Source organism: Mirounga angustirostris, unplaced genomic scaffold, assembly GCF_029215605.1.
Source record: "Mirounga angustirostris isolate CCGP_5_RB_7025 unplaced genomic scaffold, mMirAng1.0.hap1 SCAF_11, whole genome shotgun sequence".
NCBI lineage: Eukaryota > Metazoa > Chordata > Mammalia > Carnivora > Phocidae > Mirounga > Mirounga angustirostris.
Genome location: NW_026991719.1, coordinates 12,247,161 through 12,260,756, shown reverse-complemented (window position 1 = coordinate 12,260,756; position 13,596 = coordinate 12,247,161). Strand labels below are relative to the sequence as shown.

The window sequence follows — 13,596 nt, the reverse complement described above, 5'->3', positions numbered from 1 at the left end:
TCCTTTGAAACAAAAGCCTTAGCTTTTTTAAAAGAAGCCTTTGCTTTTATCTGATGCCAGAAAGACTTCAATTGAGAACATTCTACTGTTAAAATGAGAATCGATTACTCTATAAAAACAATGACAAGCTCCCAACAACTTCCCTGCCCCCTAAAAAGCTAGCATGGTCTCGCCTCATCTGTAACACAGTGCTCAAATGAAGGTGTTAAAAATCTGCACTGGAGGGGCGCCTGGGTGGCTCAGTCAGTTGAGCGTCCAGCTCTCGGTTTCGGCTCAGGTCATGATCTCATGGGTCATGGGATCGAGCCCTGCGTCAGGCTCCACGCTCAGCAGGCAGTCTGCTTGAGGATTCTCTCCCTCTACCCCTTCCTCTGCTCGCGTACTCTCTCTCACATGTGCTCTTTGTCTCTCTAAAATGAATAAATAAATCTTGGGCGCCTGGGTGGCTCAGTTGGTTAAGCGACTGCCTTCGGCTCAGGTCATGATCCTGGAGTCCTGGGATCGAGTCCCGCATCGGGCTCGGCGGGGAGTCTGCTTCTCCCTCTGACCCTCCTCCCTCTCATGCTGTCTCCCATTCTCTCTCTCTCAAATAAATAAAATCTTTAAAAATAAATAAATAAATAAAAAATAAAATGAATAAATAAATCTTAAAAAAAATTTGCACTAGAATTAACTGATGACCTGACACACAAAAAACAAAGTTTGTGGAGGCTGCTTCTACCCTATCATGACTAGGATATAAATAAATGAATTTTTCTCCATGAAAACTACCTACTTTTATGCTATTCAAACTTGGGAATATGATAGAAAAGATACATCCTGAGGAAATCAGTCAAGGAATGATGAGCTGTGGGATCTTGGAAATAAATACACTGTATTAAGGAATAGCAGCAAAATATACCAAAGCAATCTTTAAAAGATCCTGAAAGATACATACATACACTTATAGATTCTTTTTTCTAATGAGTAACTATGTGTTAGCTACAATGGCCTTTATAGCCAAGTTGGAAAGGAAGTCAAGATTTAGCAACAAAAAATATTTCCTAATTCCTCAATATTGGAGTTCCTGATTTTTTTTCAGTCAATTCATTCTTGCTGACATGTTATAAGCAGTTAAATGTCTTATTAACTCAGTAAATGTGAACACAACACAAAATATTCTCTAAATGGGTCAACCCATATACAACAATCTCAGAAAAACACTTTGGTGTGAATGTAAAGAGCTAGAGCAAAAATACATTCGCTCTGGGGTGGGACAAAGTGGCAAGCAGGGGCCAGCTGCCTGTTTTTCAAAATAAAACAACAGAGTTTTATTGGAACACAGCCACAACCATTTATTTACATATTATCTATGGCTATTTTCATGCCGCACCAACAGAGTTGGATGCTTGCAACAGAGACCATACACACCATAAAGCCCCAAATTTTTACTCTCTGGCCTTTACAGGGAAAGTTTGCCAATGTCTGGTATAAACAGGCAGATGGGTAGTTGAAGGAAAAACTTCACTGCACAGACCCAAAGAAGAGATAAGGGAACTCTAACGTGTATCTGTACTAAAAACAGGACTCTTCCTAGACAGGAAAACAAAGCCCAAACCCTGATATGCCTACAGCTCATTCTTCAGCCCCAGCCCACACCGTATCTGTGCACCAAGAGGATACGCAGTGCGTTTATCCTCCTGTGACAGGAATCACCTCTCTTTCTCTCTTCTCCTGTAGCTTCTGTTCCTCCTCTTCTCTCTCCTTTCTCTGCTGCTCTTCCCATTCTTCCTTTAATTTTCTCTTTACCGGAAAAAAGAAAGAGAAGGAACGGTAATTCTTGTCACTCACTTTTTGAAAACATTTAACATATGGGGCAGATAAATGAAAAACTTTACCACTGGTAAAAGGGGTACTACCCATTTTTTTAAGTTCAAGATCCGTAACTCTTACTGAGAGTTATTTTGGTTAACTAATTAGTTAGTTGGCCATCTGATTAATATCGTACCTCTTGTTCTTCCTGCCGTTTTCTAGCTGCCTCTTCCTTTTCCCTCTTTCTTCTGAATTCTTCTTGTGCCTTCTGCTCCCGAAGTAACCACGCCTCATGTAATTTTTGCCTACAATGTAATGATGTAATCAAATAAAAGAAATGAGCACTAGTTTACAATTACATACACACAATGATAGCAAAATGACATATTTGGGAATGATTAAGCTATCACGAAAGGTATTTTCTAGAAAGCAGTTAAGTGGAGGGTGAGAGGAACAGAAGATATGAGTAGTGATCTTGGAAAAGCACTCTGTCTCAGTAGCTCTCTTCCTAGAGGGTAACAGCTGAAAATCCCTACTTCTACATTTCCTATCGGTGACATCTTTTACATAGAACGAGGACACTACAACTTTCCCTTTAGGTTGACCATCAGGATGTTTAGGCGTCAATAAAGATGACAGCAAGTCTCAAGGCACCATCTAGCTTTTCACGTTCAGAAGGTCCTACCCTTCCTCTTCTATGCATTTTACAAGCGGTACCCGCGAGACCGCAGCACTATGGAAACCTGGCATCTGCCACCCTCTATCTTTGCCCTGCTCCTCTAGACAGTTAAGAGTCCGCCGTGGCTTGCCCCTAGCATGTAAACTGCTCAAAAAAAGGAAATAAAACTCTATTTGAGCATGTTTTAAAATAAAGGAAGCTACGGGTTTTAAGATGACAAGGAGTTATACAAATACATTAGCAGGTGTCTAGTTTATTTTTAAAAATGACCAATTACAAAAAGTGATGTTACCTTAAAATGGCAAGCATCTCAGACATTAATACCACAAGTTTCTAACTGAAAGATGGGTTACATTTCTTTTCCTTTTCTTTTTTTAAGATTTTATTTATTTATTTGAGAGAGAGCACACAAGGAGGGGGAGCAGCATGCAGAGGGAGAGGGAGAAGCAGGCTCCCTGCCAGGCTCGATCCCAGGACCCTGAGATCATGACCTGAGTTGAAGGCAGCTGCTTAACCGACTAAGCCACCCAGGTGCCCCGTGATGGGTTACATTTCAAAAGTTCAAAAGCCAATCAGGTGTTTAGAACTTAGATTGCATTTTCCCACTGAATTTGTAAAAGGGAAGTGAAATACGAGAAACAGTTCTGTATTACTTCAGCAACATTAGGCATTACATAAGGTTTTAGGTATAGCCTGGGGAACCTATTCACAATTCCAAATACCCTATGGGAAAAGAGATTTCATTTCCAACTCCAGATTTCCGGAGTGTATCTTTTCGCCATGGTGGAGGCAGGCACATCACATAGGTCAATGGTCCTGTGCATGTTGTGGGTTATGTATAGATGTTTCAGTGTGTAGAATTCTGACTTAGAAGTCTTTGGAGGAACATATTAATTGTATATAAACCGAACCAAAGCGCATATAAATCTAAGACCTTAAAAGAGTCAAGGTTAGAGAGTTGAAATGTTGGTAACTTGCATATACCGCTGAGAAGCAGAAATGAAGAACTCCCCCGCAATGGGAGGACTTGAGGAGCATCTAGCCTGGCTTCCAGCACTGTCAGGCTGTGCCCTGGGGTTGACTCCAGTCCTCCATCCGCCCCCTGCCCCGTTAAAATGCCTGCCTGACAAAGCTCAAAGCTGCTGGGAAAACGGACTCTCCGCTCTAGCCAAAACAGGACCATTGGCCCCTGCCCTCGCTCTCTTAGAGCATTTACTAAAAACGGCTTATAACTGTGACTCGGTCTCTCTCAAGGACCTGAGAGCCTTTTCTTGGAAATGTAATCTTTAAGAAGGAGAAGGCCCCTGTGTCCCAGCCTCTGTGAAAGACTAGAATCCTAACTTCCCTAACTGCCTGCTAACAAGTGCAGCTGGCCCAGTCCCATTTACCCTGCCCAACCCTCTGTCCTTCCTCCCCTCTCTAGTTCCCCTGCACCCCTGCACTCCTCCCACACTCTCCCTTGTAAAGGCACTGATCGCCCCTACACAAATCCAAATGGAGCTCTTGCCCCTACAGTCCGGAGTAACGCAATCCAAGCTGACCTCGCCACTTTATCATCTGCCTGCATTATTCTCGGAGGCTATACATCTGCTTTAAGGCAGTACATAAAGCCGTACGGTATTTCCACAGAATTCATTCTCTTGCTTTTCAACAACAAACTATCATGCGACTGGTACAGGAACAAAGATCAAAGGAACACAAAGATCTGGTTACCTGATTTAAAAGAAGCACCTCAAATTAAATGGGAAAACAACAAAAATGACCCCTATTTCAACCATATACATCATCTTCATCATAACAGAAATCTCTAACAACCAGAGTTATTACAGCATCTCCTATCTACTAACACTAGGTTAAGTGCATATACTTGCCACCTCATTTCATCTCCCCAATTCCATGAGGTAGGTACTAGGATTGATTTTTTTTCCATTTTTATCTCTATATTTAAGACAAGGAAATTGAAGCTTAGAGAGATAAGCAACTTGAACACAGTTAGTTAAGTGGCAGGGCCAGGACTAGAAGGCAGTTCTGGCTCAATCGACTCCATGTTCTCAATCACTACTACATTTTCTTTTGGCATTTTGCTGATTGCACCTATTTATGTGCTTAGGTGGAGAACAGGAGTGAATTACATGCAAAGCAGCAACATTCCCTACTAAACATGCCACTAAATAGCTAGAGAGTGTCTATAAAGTTTTCTTACTCTTTTTAAAAATATTTTTTTATTGTGGCAAAATATACATACCATAAAATTTAGGATTTTAACCATTTTTAAGTGTACGGTTGAGTAGCATTAAGCACATTAACATTATTGTGCACGGTTTGGGAAAAAAACTACCCCCTGAAAAATACTGAGAGAAACAGAAGATTTTCATCATCTTGGGATGGAGGAGGCCTTTTACAGTCCAGACACCACAGGCAGATATCATGATGAAAGTTGATGACGTGAAAATCAAATTATGATAGGTAATGCCATAAGCCAAGTTAGGACTGATGACAAATGAGAAAAACATACATCACACACATGACAGATAAAGGATGAATATCCTTAATCAGTAATAACCTTGCTTACAAAATGTAAAAAAAATGTATCCCAAAAGAGAAAGGTGCAATACTTAAGCAATCTAAAATAGGTAATAAAATATATTAAAAAAATACACAAACTTACTAATTAAGAAATGTACATTTGAAACAATGAAATGCAACTTTTCACTACAGGGGTTTTAAAACTTGATGCCTGGTGTGAGTGAAGAAGGTATGGGGATACGGGAACCTTGCTTCACTTCTGGAAGGGCTGCAAACTGGGGTGCCCTTTCCACCCAACCATCAACATTTTACATGTACTTATCCTTTGATCCCAACAATTTCATTTCTAGGCATCTTCCTGAGGAAATAATAGGACAATTACCAAGGATATATAAGCATGGATACTCATGGCAACTTTTCATAGAATTGTAAAAATATGTGAGTATAAATTAATAGTAAATAATAGGAAATAGGAAATTCATGGTAAATACTAAGTGAATGTTATTTAATAGTAAATAACCCAAATCTCCATCAGTAGAGAACTACAGATTATGAATCAAGAATAAATTATGCTACATCCATACAATGGACACTATGTTGCTACTGTAATGGTTGAATCGGGTACCTGAATCAACACTGAAATACAGGTCCTACATATTAAGCAAAAAAAGCAATTAAAATGCATAAATAACCTCCCATTATAGACATAAACACATACAGTACATCTACACTCTTATATTTTTAACAGCGGCTATCTTTGGGTATGCTGAATTCATTGAAGCCCTTTCACTCTTTATACTTACTTCAATTTCTTTTTCAAAAACATTTTCAAATTAGCAAAAATAGTGAAAAATACTCCCATTTAGAAAAATGAGAACATCTCATTTTAGTCTGTCAGGTGGAGATTTAAATATTTTATCCAGGGTTATTTTATAAGACCTGTTTTGTACAAGGTGTTATAAAGAAGACCTGTACTAGTTCATAAAGACTTACATTATTTTTCTTTTTATTATTTTTTTTTTCTTAAGTGGCATGGAGCCCAACACGAGGCTTGAACTCACGACCCTGAGATCAACACCTGAGCTGAGATCAAGAGTCAGATGCCCAATGAACTGAACCACCCAGGTGCCCCAAGACTTATAATATTCAAATAAAACAACTGGATTCATGAGGAAGTTCTCCGATCACTGCTGACCTCTCTATCTCCAGCAGTTTCTCTTCTTCTAGGTGTTGTTCTTCAATAAAAGCATCCTCCTCCTCCTTCTGTGAGAGTCCTAAGGAAATTTAAAATGTTTTATTAAATGATCCATATATTGTAAAACCTTGGTCAATGATTCAGGGGGAAAAAAGATAAAATCTAATCTTTACAGATATGGTATGAATCTGTTTTTAAAGCCTTCTAATAAGGGTTCCAACTAACCAAATTTGAAACAATTTGAAACCCAAAAAGAACAATAATGGTAGATAACACATTCAATTTAAAAAACTAATTGATGGGGGCGTCTGCCTTCGGCTCAGGTCATGATCCCAGGGTCCTGGGATCGAGCCCCACATCAGGCTCCCTGCTCAGCGGGAAGTCCGCTTCTCCCTCTCCCACTCCCCCTGCTTGTGTTCCCTCTCTCGCTGTGTCTCTCTCTGTCAAATAAATAAAATCTTTAAAAAAAAAAAAATAAATAAAAAATAAAAAATTGATGGTTCCACAGTGATACTCAAAAAAGTGGTCGAGGAAAAGGAACATTCATCTTTACAGAAGAATGGCAACTAAAAAATGCAGAAAGACTTAAGTGGAAAGGTCATTTTTGCAACCCCAACTAAAGAACTGATTTTTTAAAATATGCTAAAAACATCGGATGAAAGCTTGTTGGGAAGAAAATACTTACACCATCTCAGAACATCAGCTCACAGAGGAGTACTAATTACAAAGGGGAGACATCCTTTACAATGGAGCCATCTGATTGACAACACTCTGACCACTTGTAGCAATACTAGGAGTGGAACGACTTGACATTACAGGCCTCCTGATGTGTGCAATGAGAAGTACACAGCACCGGCTTTGTAGTATTTGCCATAAGGAGTGTAACCTGAAGCTAATCAGGAGAAGACAGGCTAATCCAGAATGTAGGGCATTCTACCAGACAACTGGCTTGAACTGTTCACAATCATCAATCTTGGATTGGGAAAGTTCAAGTATGGCCTGCATATCACACCACTGAATTACTGTTCCTTACTTGGCTGCAAGTCTGATATTATGCTCCTTATTCTAAGGAGACACAGGCTGAAGTATTTAGGGGTGAGAGATCATGATATCTGCAACTGACATGCAATGAATTCAGAAAAAAATATGTACATATGTATCCATCTATATAGGGAGTAAGGCAAAATGTTAACACTGGCAAATCTGGATGATGTGTTCATGGATATTTATTGTACCATTTTTTCAACTTTCTGTACACTGGAACATTTTCACAATAAGAACATGGGAAAATATCTTTAATATAATAACTTATTATATAATAATAATACATATATATATATAACTTCCCATTCAGAATTTAAATTTGGGGGAAAAAAGGAGGAAAACTGAAGTGATCCTAAGGAAATATAACAGAAGATCTCAGGCTTAAAGGAAAAAGATTTTCTATCTGTCACATATGTTGAGTATAGGTCTAATCAAAGGCACACCCAGTCCTAGATAATTACAATTTACTTAAGTAAATTTCATTATTTCAGCACCTAAAATTAAAATAGGTAAAAAAAAAAAAAAATTAGGATAAGTTCTAACTCACAGAGAATAAAATCTAATTATTCAGATTATTAAATGAGTTAATGTACATAAAGGGCCTTCCAGAGAACCTGGCACAGGAGTTATGACTGACTGACCCATAGACTAGACATTGCCTGGCACAGCTGATATTCAAAACTATCTGTTGCCTGGAGCGCCTGGGTGGCTCAGTCGTTAAGTATCTGCCTTTGGCTCAGGTCATGATCCCAGGGTCCTGGGAGAGCCCCACATTGGGCTCCCTGCTCAGCGGAAAGCCTGCGTCTCCCTCCCCCACACCCCCTGCTTGTGTTCCTGCTTTCGCTATCTCTGTCAAATAAATAAATATTTTAAAATATATATATATGTATATACATACATATATGTATCTGTTGCCTGACTCACTCACCCCTTCATCCTCCTAAAAACAAGCTCACATTCCTCAGAAGTGATCATTAACAGTACTGGGTGTAGCATTTGCTCAATACGTACAATCAAACATATGCAAGGATACATATTAAGTATAGTATATCTAATTGTATCATACATATAACTATAAATTGGAATCACGCAACTTGCTTTTTATTCTTAAGGTCACTTTAATTTCTGACAAGGCAGCTCATTTCAGGCTATTTCGGGTAGAACTGCTAAAGAGGCTACCTGTAAAGGAGAGGTCAATATTCCAGAAATTTCTACCACTCATTTTCCAATTCACTTTTTTTTTTTTTAAAGATTTTATTTATTTATTTGAGAGAGAGAGAATGAGAGACAGAGAGCACGAGAGGGAAGAGGGCAGAGGGAGCAGACCCCCTGCTCAGCAGGGAGCCCGATGCGGGACTTGATCCCGGGACTCCAGGATCATGACCTGAGCCGAAGGCAGTCGCTTAAACAACTGAGTCACCCAGGTGCCCTCCAATTCACTCTTAACAGCAGTTCTTATAGACCATCTCCCTATTCTAGCCTTCTGGGTATTGTTTGCCCATCCAATGTGTGCTACAATGAACAGCAGTGTTTGGTAGGCCACACTATTCATGAGGCACCACTAAGAATTAGGAGTTGGAATGGGCCAAAGTAGGAGCAGTAGTCCAGAGACAAATGCTTAGACTTGGATCTGCCATTAGCTATATAATCCTGACCAAACCTGTGACTGTATCCTTCAACTGACTAAACTGCTGAAGAACATGATCCACCCGGCTCTCCACAAAGGCTCACTCTGAAAGCGCTTCGCGAAGTCAAAGGTGGGGGGGGGGGGGGGGATCCAATGCAATAAAAACAACAGCTCTAGGATTTAAAAGAGGGGAAAAAAAGATTAAGAAGTTAAAAAAAAAGTTATATTGGAAGAAAACAGGTTAAGTAAACAAAGATCGCTAAGGGGGCGGGGGGGAGACAGACACCAAGGGCATCAATAACTCCAACCTACCCTGTTTTTTCCTTTTATCCCTGATGCTTTGTCCTGCCTTTAGTGGTCCAGTTTTAAATAAAAGAGAGATGCTAACACAGGCCACAGGTAAACATCCTGCTCCTCCCATTCTAAATATTCCAAGTATTGGTATTAAAAATAATTACTAGGCAACTCCAAGGGTAAATAAAATGTCTATAGTTATGTTTTACAAGGCTAAAGAATACTGGTTACTAGAGGCCCTTGCCTGTGGACTGCAAGAATCGTCTAGATACATTTTTGCGATGTATACAAATATCATTACAATGTATACCTAAAACTAATGTGTCAGGTATACGTCAAAGAAAAAAAAAAAAAGAAATGTCTGAAGATTTGCCTGCATAATCTGGATGGCAAACATTATAATGCAGTACTACTGTGTGATTTCAGTGCTTCCATCTGCATTTATAACTAATATATAATTTTATAAGTTAGTACTAATTTCACTGTATTAAACAGGCGGGTTTAATATATATTTGTTAGATTCTGCCATGTGAAGGACAAATGACACCATCGCCAGTACAGATGAAGGTGCCACAGTATTTTAACAGGAAAAAACAACAACTGGTAAATAACTACAGTGCAACAGGAGTGGCACTCCCAACTCCAATCAGTACCATGTTCATGCTGAAAGCTTGTTTCACATCATCCCTAACATTACATTAACGCAGATTTGAATTTTACTGGATGTGTAATTTCACCTGGTTTTATAATCTTGTACATATATTGTTTTATAGTCAAATAAGAGTTTCATATCTGGCTTTATGCTTATATATATACTTCAGTGGCATTAATAATAATCTGAGTCAACAATGGGTCTTTTGTGTTACTCAAGTTTCAGAAAAATTTGCAAAATGTCTAAACCGCTCAAGTCCTGATGGTTTTTCAAAGGAAAAGACTCGCTGAATACTTACTATGTGCAAGGGCTGTGCTAGCTGCTGTAATTCATGATGCCTGCACCTGTAATATCAGATACTTCATAAATACTTACACATAATCAGTGGTTGATTTCACCAAGACCTTTTCGTTTTCCCCCCTCTTTAGTACGTTAATATCGTTTCTGAAATGGGTCTAACATAACTTTACTTGGGAGGCAGTAGCCGCTGTAATTTTTCAGCAGATAAGTACGTGGCTTCCTTCTGGCACTGCGGCTTCAAGTTAGGACGCGAGCGGAGAGAGTAATTTCATACACAGAAAACAGGCCGAGGAGTCGGTTACCTGAGTCCCTCAATCGAGCCAGTTCCTGCCGACGTTTCTTTCGTTTCGCCTTCTTCAGGGCGGCCCTGTACTTTTTGTGGCTGGAAGATTGAAACAGGCACACACCAGCGTCAATTGACCGCACCTGTGGCGCTGCCTGAATGCCACCCCCGCCCCGCACCCCGCCGCGCCCAGTGACAGGAAATCGCTCGGGTGCCCGGCAGTGAAACCTTGCTTCCCAGGTTTTAATTACGGAACACGCATTTACTATCGCCTCGTCATTCCACGACTAGATGGCAGGTCTTTTCCATCCCGCCACCTGTTCCCCTCCTCGCCTCCCTGAACCACAGACGCCCGTGACAGTCCGGGGCGCACCCCCGGGAAGGACTCCAGTGGCCGCAGTGGCTCGCCTGCTTGGCCCAACTCCCCTTTCCTTCCTGCTTACACATCCTCCATGTCCAGCCTCGGGAAGCTCCGTCCCCTCTTCTCGTCGGCTCATCTCCCCCAACCCAGCTTACCTTGGTTTCTCCGGAAACATCATCTTCTCGGACGCCGCCATCTTACCAGGGCGCCACACAGGACCCCCCCGCGACCAGAGGTGGCCGGAAGAGGCGGGTTTAAGAGAAAGGGCGCGGCCACGCGCAGGCGCAGGTACCGCGGGGAATCGGGCGGAGGGGAGGGTGCCTCCGCCTGGGAGGAACAAAGACCGAAGACGGGAGGTTCTGATAGGCGGCTAGTCTTCCAAAACTCTGCATAAACGTCTCCTTCCCGAAAATTCCTACCCCTCCCTGAAAGTAATTTTTCCCTCCTAGCGCTCCCCCATTGCCTTATCACTACCTGCCCCCACACCAGAGTGGTCTGTCCTGTGTCAGGAAGTTAAAGTCACACTTCTCTGTCTCTCTCTCTTGTCCTCATCCACTCACGAGACCTCGTCCCACGCACAGTCACTCGCCTAGCTTCCCAGCCCTACTTGTCCAGGCTCCTCCTTCTGCGGTTCCACTTATCAGCCCCTCAGACAAACTCCAGAGTCCGCCCCCTTCCATTCACACCTGCCACCTCTATAGGGAAATCAACACTTGGGCTGCGAACGTGTAACCTCTGCTCGCAAGGAATATGCAATCTAGAGGCAGAAAAGGACCAATGCATAGATAAAATAAGATAGTACAGGCAACGTAGTTTACTTAACAGTCCACCGGGGATTCAGGGAGAACTTTCTGATGCCTGAGTTTTGCAGGAAGGTAGCCTTTACCCAGGTGGAGAAGGGTGAGATTCCCAGGTGGGAATGGTAAATCGGCATAAGCAAAGGCACTGAGAAGTGAAACAATGTGGAATCGGCCAGACCGCCAAGAATTTTGGCAATCGAATTTAAAGGGAAGTGCCAGAGTATCAAGGAACACAGTGTAGAGATGGGCTGGGCCTGGGTTATGTAGACGGGCCTAGTAAGCCATGCTCAGAGGCTCTAATTATGTTCTGTAGCCAACAGGGAACCATCGAAAAGCTTTTAAGTTGAGGTTTGTTGTCATATTTGTGTTTTAGGTAAATTACTCTGGTTTGCAATATAAAGGACGAAGCTGGACTATCACAGTCTAGATGAGCAATTAAACTGGGGCAGTGAGAGTAGGATTGAGAAAGTAAAATCAGCCCTGCTAATAATCAGACTGTGATGTACATATACAAGGGCAGAGACAAGACCAAGAACAAAAAATGCTTCTCTTGAGGACATGCTGCGGCTGCAAAATGATTAACAATCCCCATCTTTCGAGGAAGATTGTATAACTTCTCTGGCCTAACTTTGTTCCTCTCTCCTCCAAATCAAAATCACTGAGGTACCCAATTACTAAACTGCCCCTGCTTCTAGTCCATCCTTGGAATCATTCAGCAGACGCCCAAAGTGCATAAAGCCTTGCCCTATTCCCTCTTGCAGAGACACTTGGAATAATACACCTCCAAGTTGACCTTGTCCAGCTCAGTGCATCAGTAATTAGTGTCATAAACTTTGAAGTTGGACAGATGGGGAAACCCAAGCCTTGGCTCTCTGATCTTGAGTAAACTCCTTAATGTCTAGTCCTCAGTTTTCTCATCTGTATAAATCAAGGTAGTGATAATAGTTTCCAAGTGCGTACTGTATGTTGGCATAGTGCCTGACAACAGTGTTTCTGACATGTTAGCTGTTGTATCATCATCACTGATGTGAAAACTCCCTTACCTCCTCAAGAGTGGGTTGGTACTTGTCCTGCATATGCTCCTAGCACAAGTATTTCACCTTTGTAACACCTATCACACTATATTATACTTTGTTGCCTTCACAAAGCTGCTTCTTGAAATAAATTTTAAATTCCTTGAAGGTGGAGACTTAGTTACAGCCCCTGACTAGAGAATGCCCTGAGTGGCAAAAACTGTAGCTGTGCAAATCACCAATTTTGCTGGTTCCTGTGACCAGGAAAATCGTAGAGAATCATTGAGAATTGCTACCATTCTGAAAGTGTGACTGGGTTGCTGTAACATTTCTTATGAGTTAGACCAGACTTTTCTGTCAGAACACTAAGTAAGAATGTCTTCTAGGAAGGGCGCCTGGGTCACTTGGTTGAGTGTCCAACTCTTGATTTCGGCTCAGGTCATGGTCTCAGGGTTATGAGATTGAGCCCCACATTGGGGGCTCCACACTCAGCGGGGAGCCTGCTTGGGATTTTCTCCCTCTGGCCCTCCCCCTGCTGCACACACGCTCTCTCTTTCTCTCTCTAAAATAAATAAATAAATCTAAAAAAAAAAAAAGAATGCCTTCTAGGAAGATGCTCCCAATTAAAAAAGGATACAGACTTAGATTTTATTTTATTATGATTTACAAATGAATGTAAATCTCCTTTTATAGGCATTAGACATTTATCCTCAACAATTAACCACTGAATTCATTTTCATGAACAAGCTTGAACTGCTCAAATTAACTTCATTACATAAGTTATTCTAAAAGCCAATTTCACCTCAAATTATACCTACCCGCATTTGAATTCAATAAATCATTAGATAAAAATAAAGTATGTAGGGGCGCCTGGGTGGCTCAGTTGGTTAAGCGACTGCCTTCGGCTCAGGTCATGATCCTGGAGTCCCGGGATCGAGTCCCACATCGGGCTCCCTGCTCAGCAGGGAGTCTGCTTCTCCCTCTCCCACTCCCCCTGCTTGTGTTCCCTCTCTCGCGGTGTCTTTCTCGGT

General features: G+C 41.4%; 1 protein-coding gene across 5 annotated transcripts in view; it reads right to left on the bottom strand.

Annotated features, from left to right (window-relative positions):
• ZRSR2 (zinc finger CCCH-type, RNA binding motif and serine/arginine rich 2) overlaps positions 1-12,561 on the bottom strand; it is a 32,490-nt gene extending 19,929 nt beyond the window's left edge. For 4 of the 5 annotated variants that reach the window (XR_008506043.2, XR_010406043.1, XR_010406044.1 and 1 more), the window contains exons 1-5: positions 10,908-12,554; positions 10,411-10,490; positions 6,192-6,270; positions 1,988-2,096; positions 1,696-1,782 (exon numbers count right to left, since the gene is read on the bottom strand). Coding sequence is in view for 2 of the 5 variants with exons in the window: in XM_045875133.3 (XP_045731089.1) it covers positions 1,696-1,782; positions 1,988-2,096; positions 6,192-6,270; positions 10,411-10,490; positions 10,908-10,948 (396 nt within the window). In the remaining 3 variants the exon portion in view is untranslated. Of the gene's footprint in view, positions 1-1,695; positions 1,783-1,987; positions 2,097-6,191; positions 6,271-10,410; positions 10,491-10,907 lie in introns of all 5 variants that reach the window. The other variant, XM_064573789.1, reaches the window with a different exon arrangement.
• Positions 12,562-13,596: the final 1,035 nt, after the last annotated feature.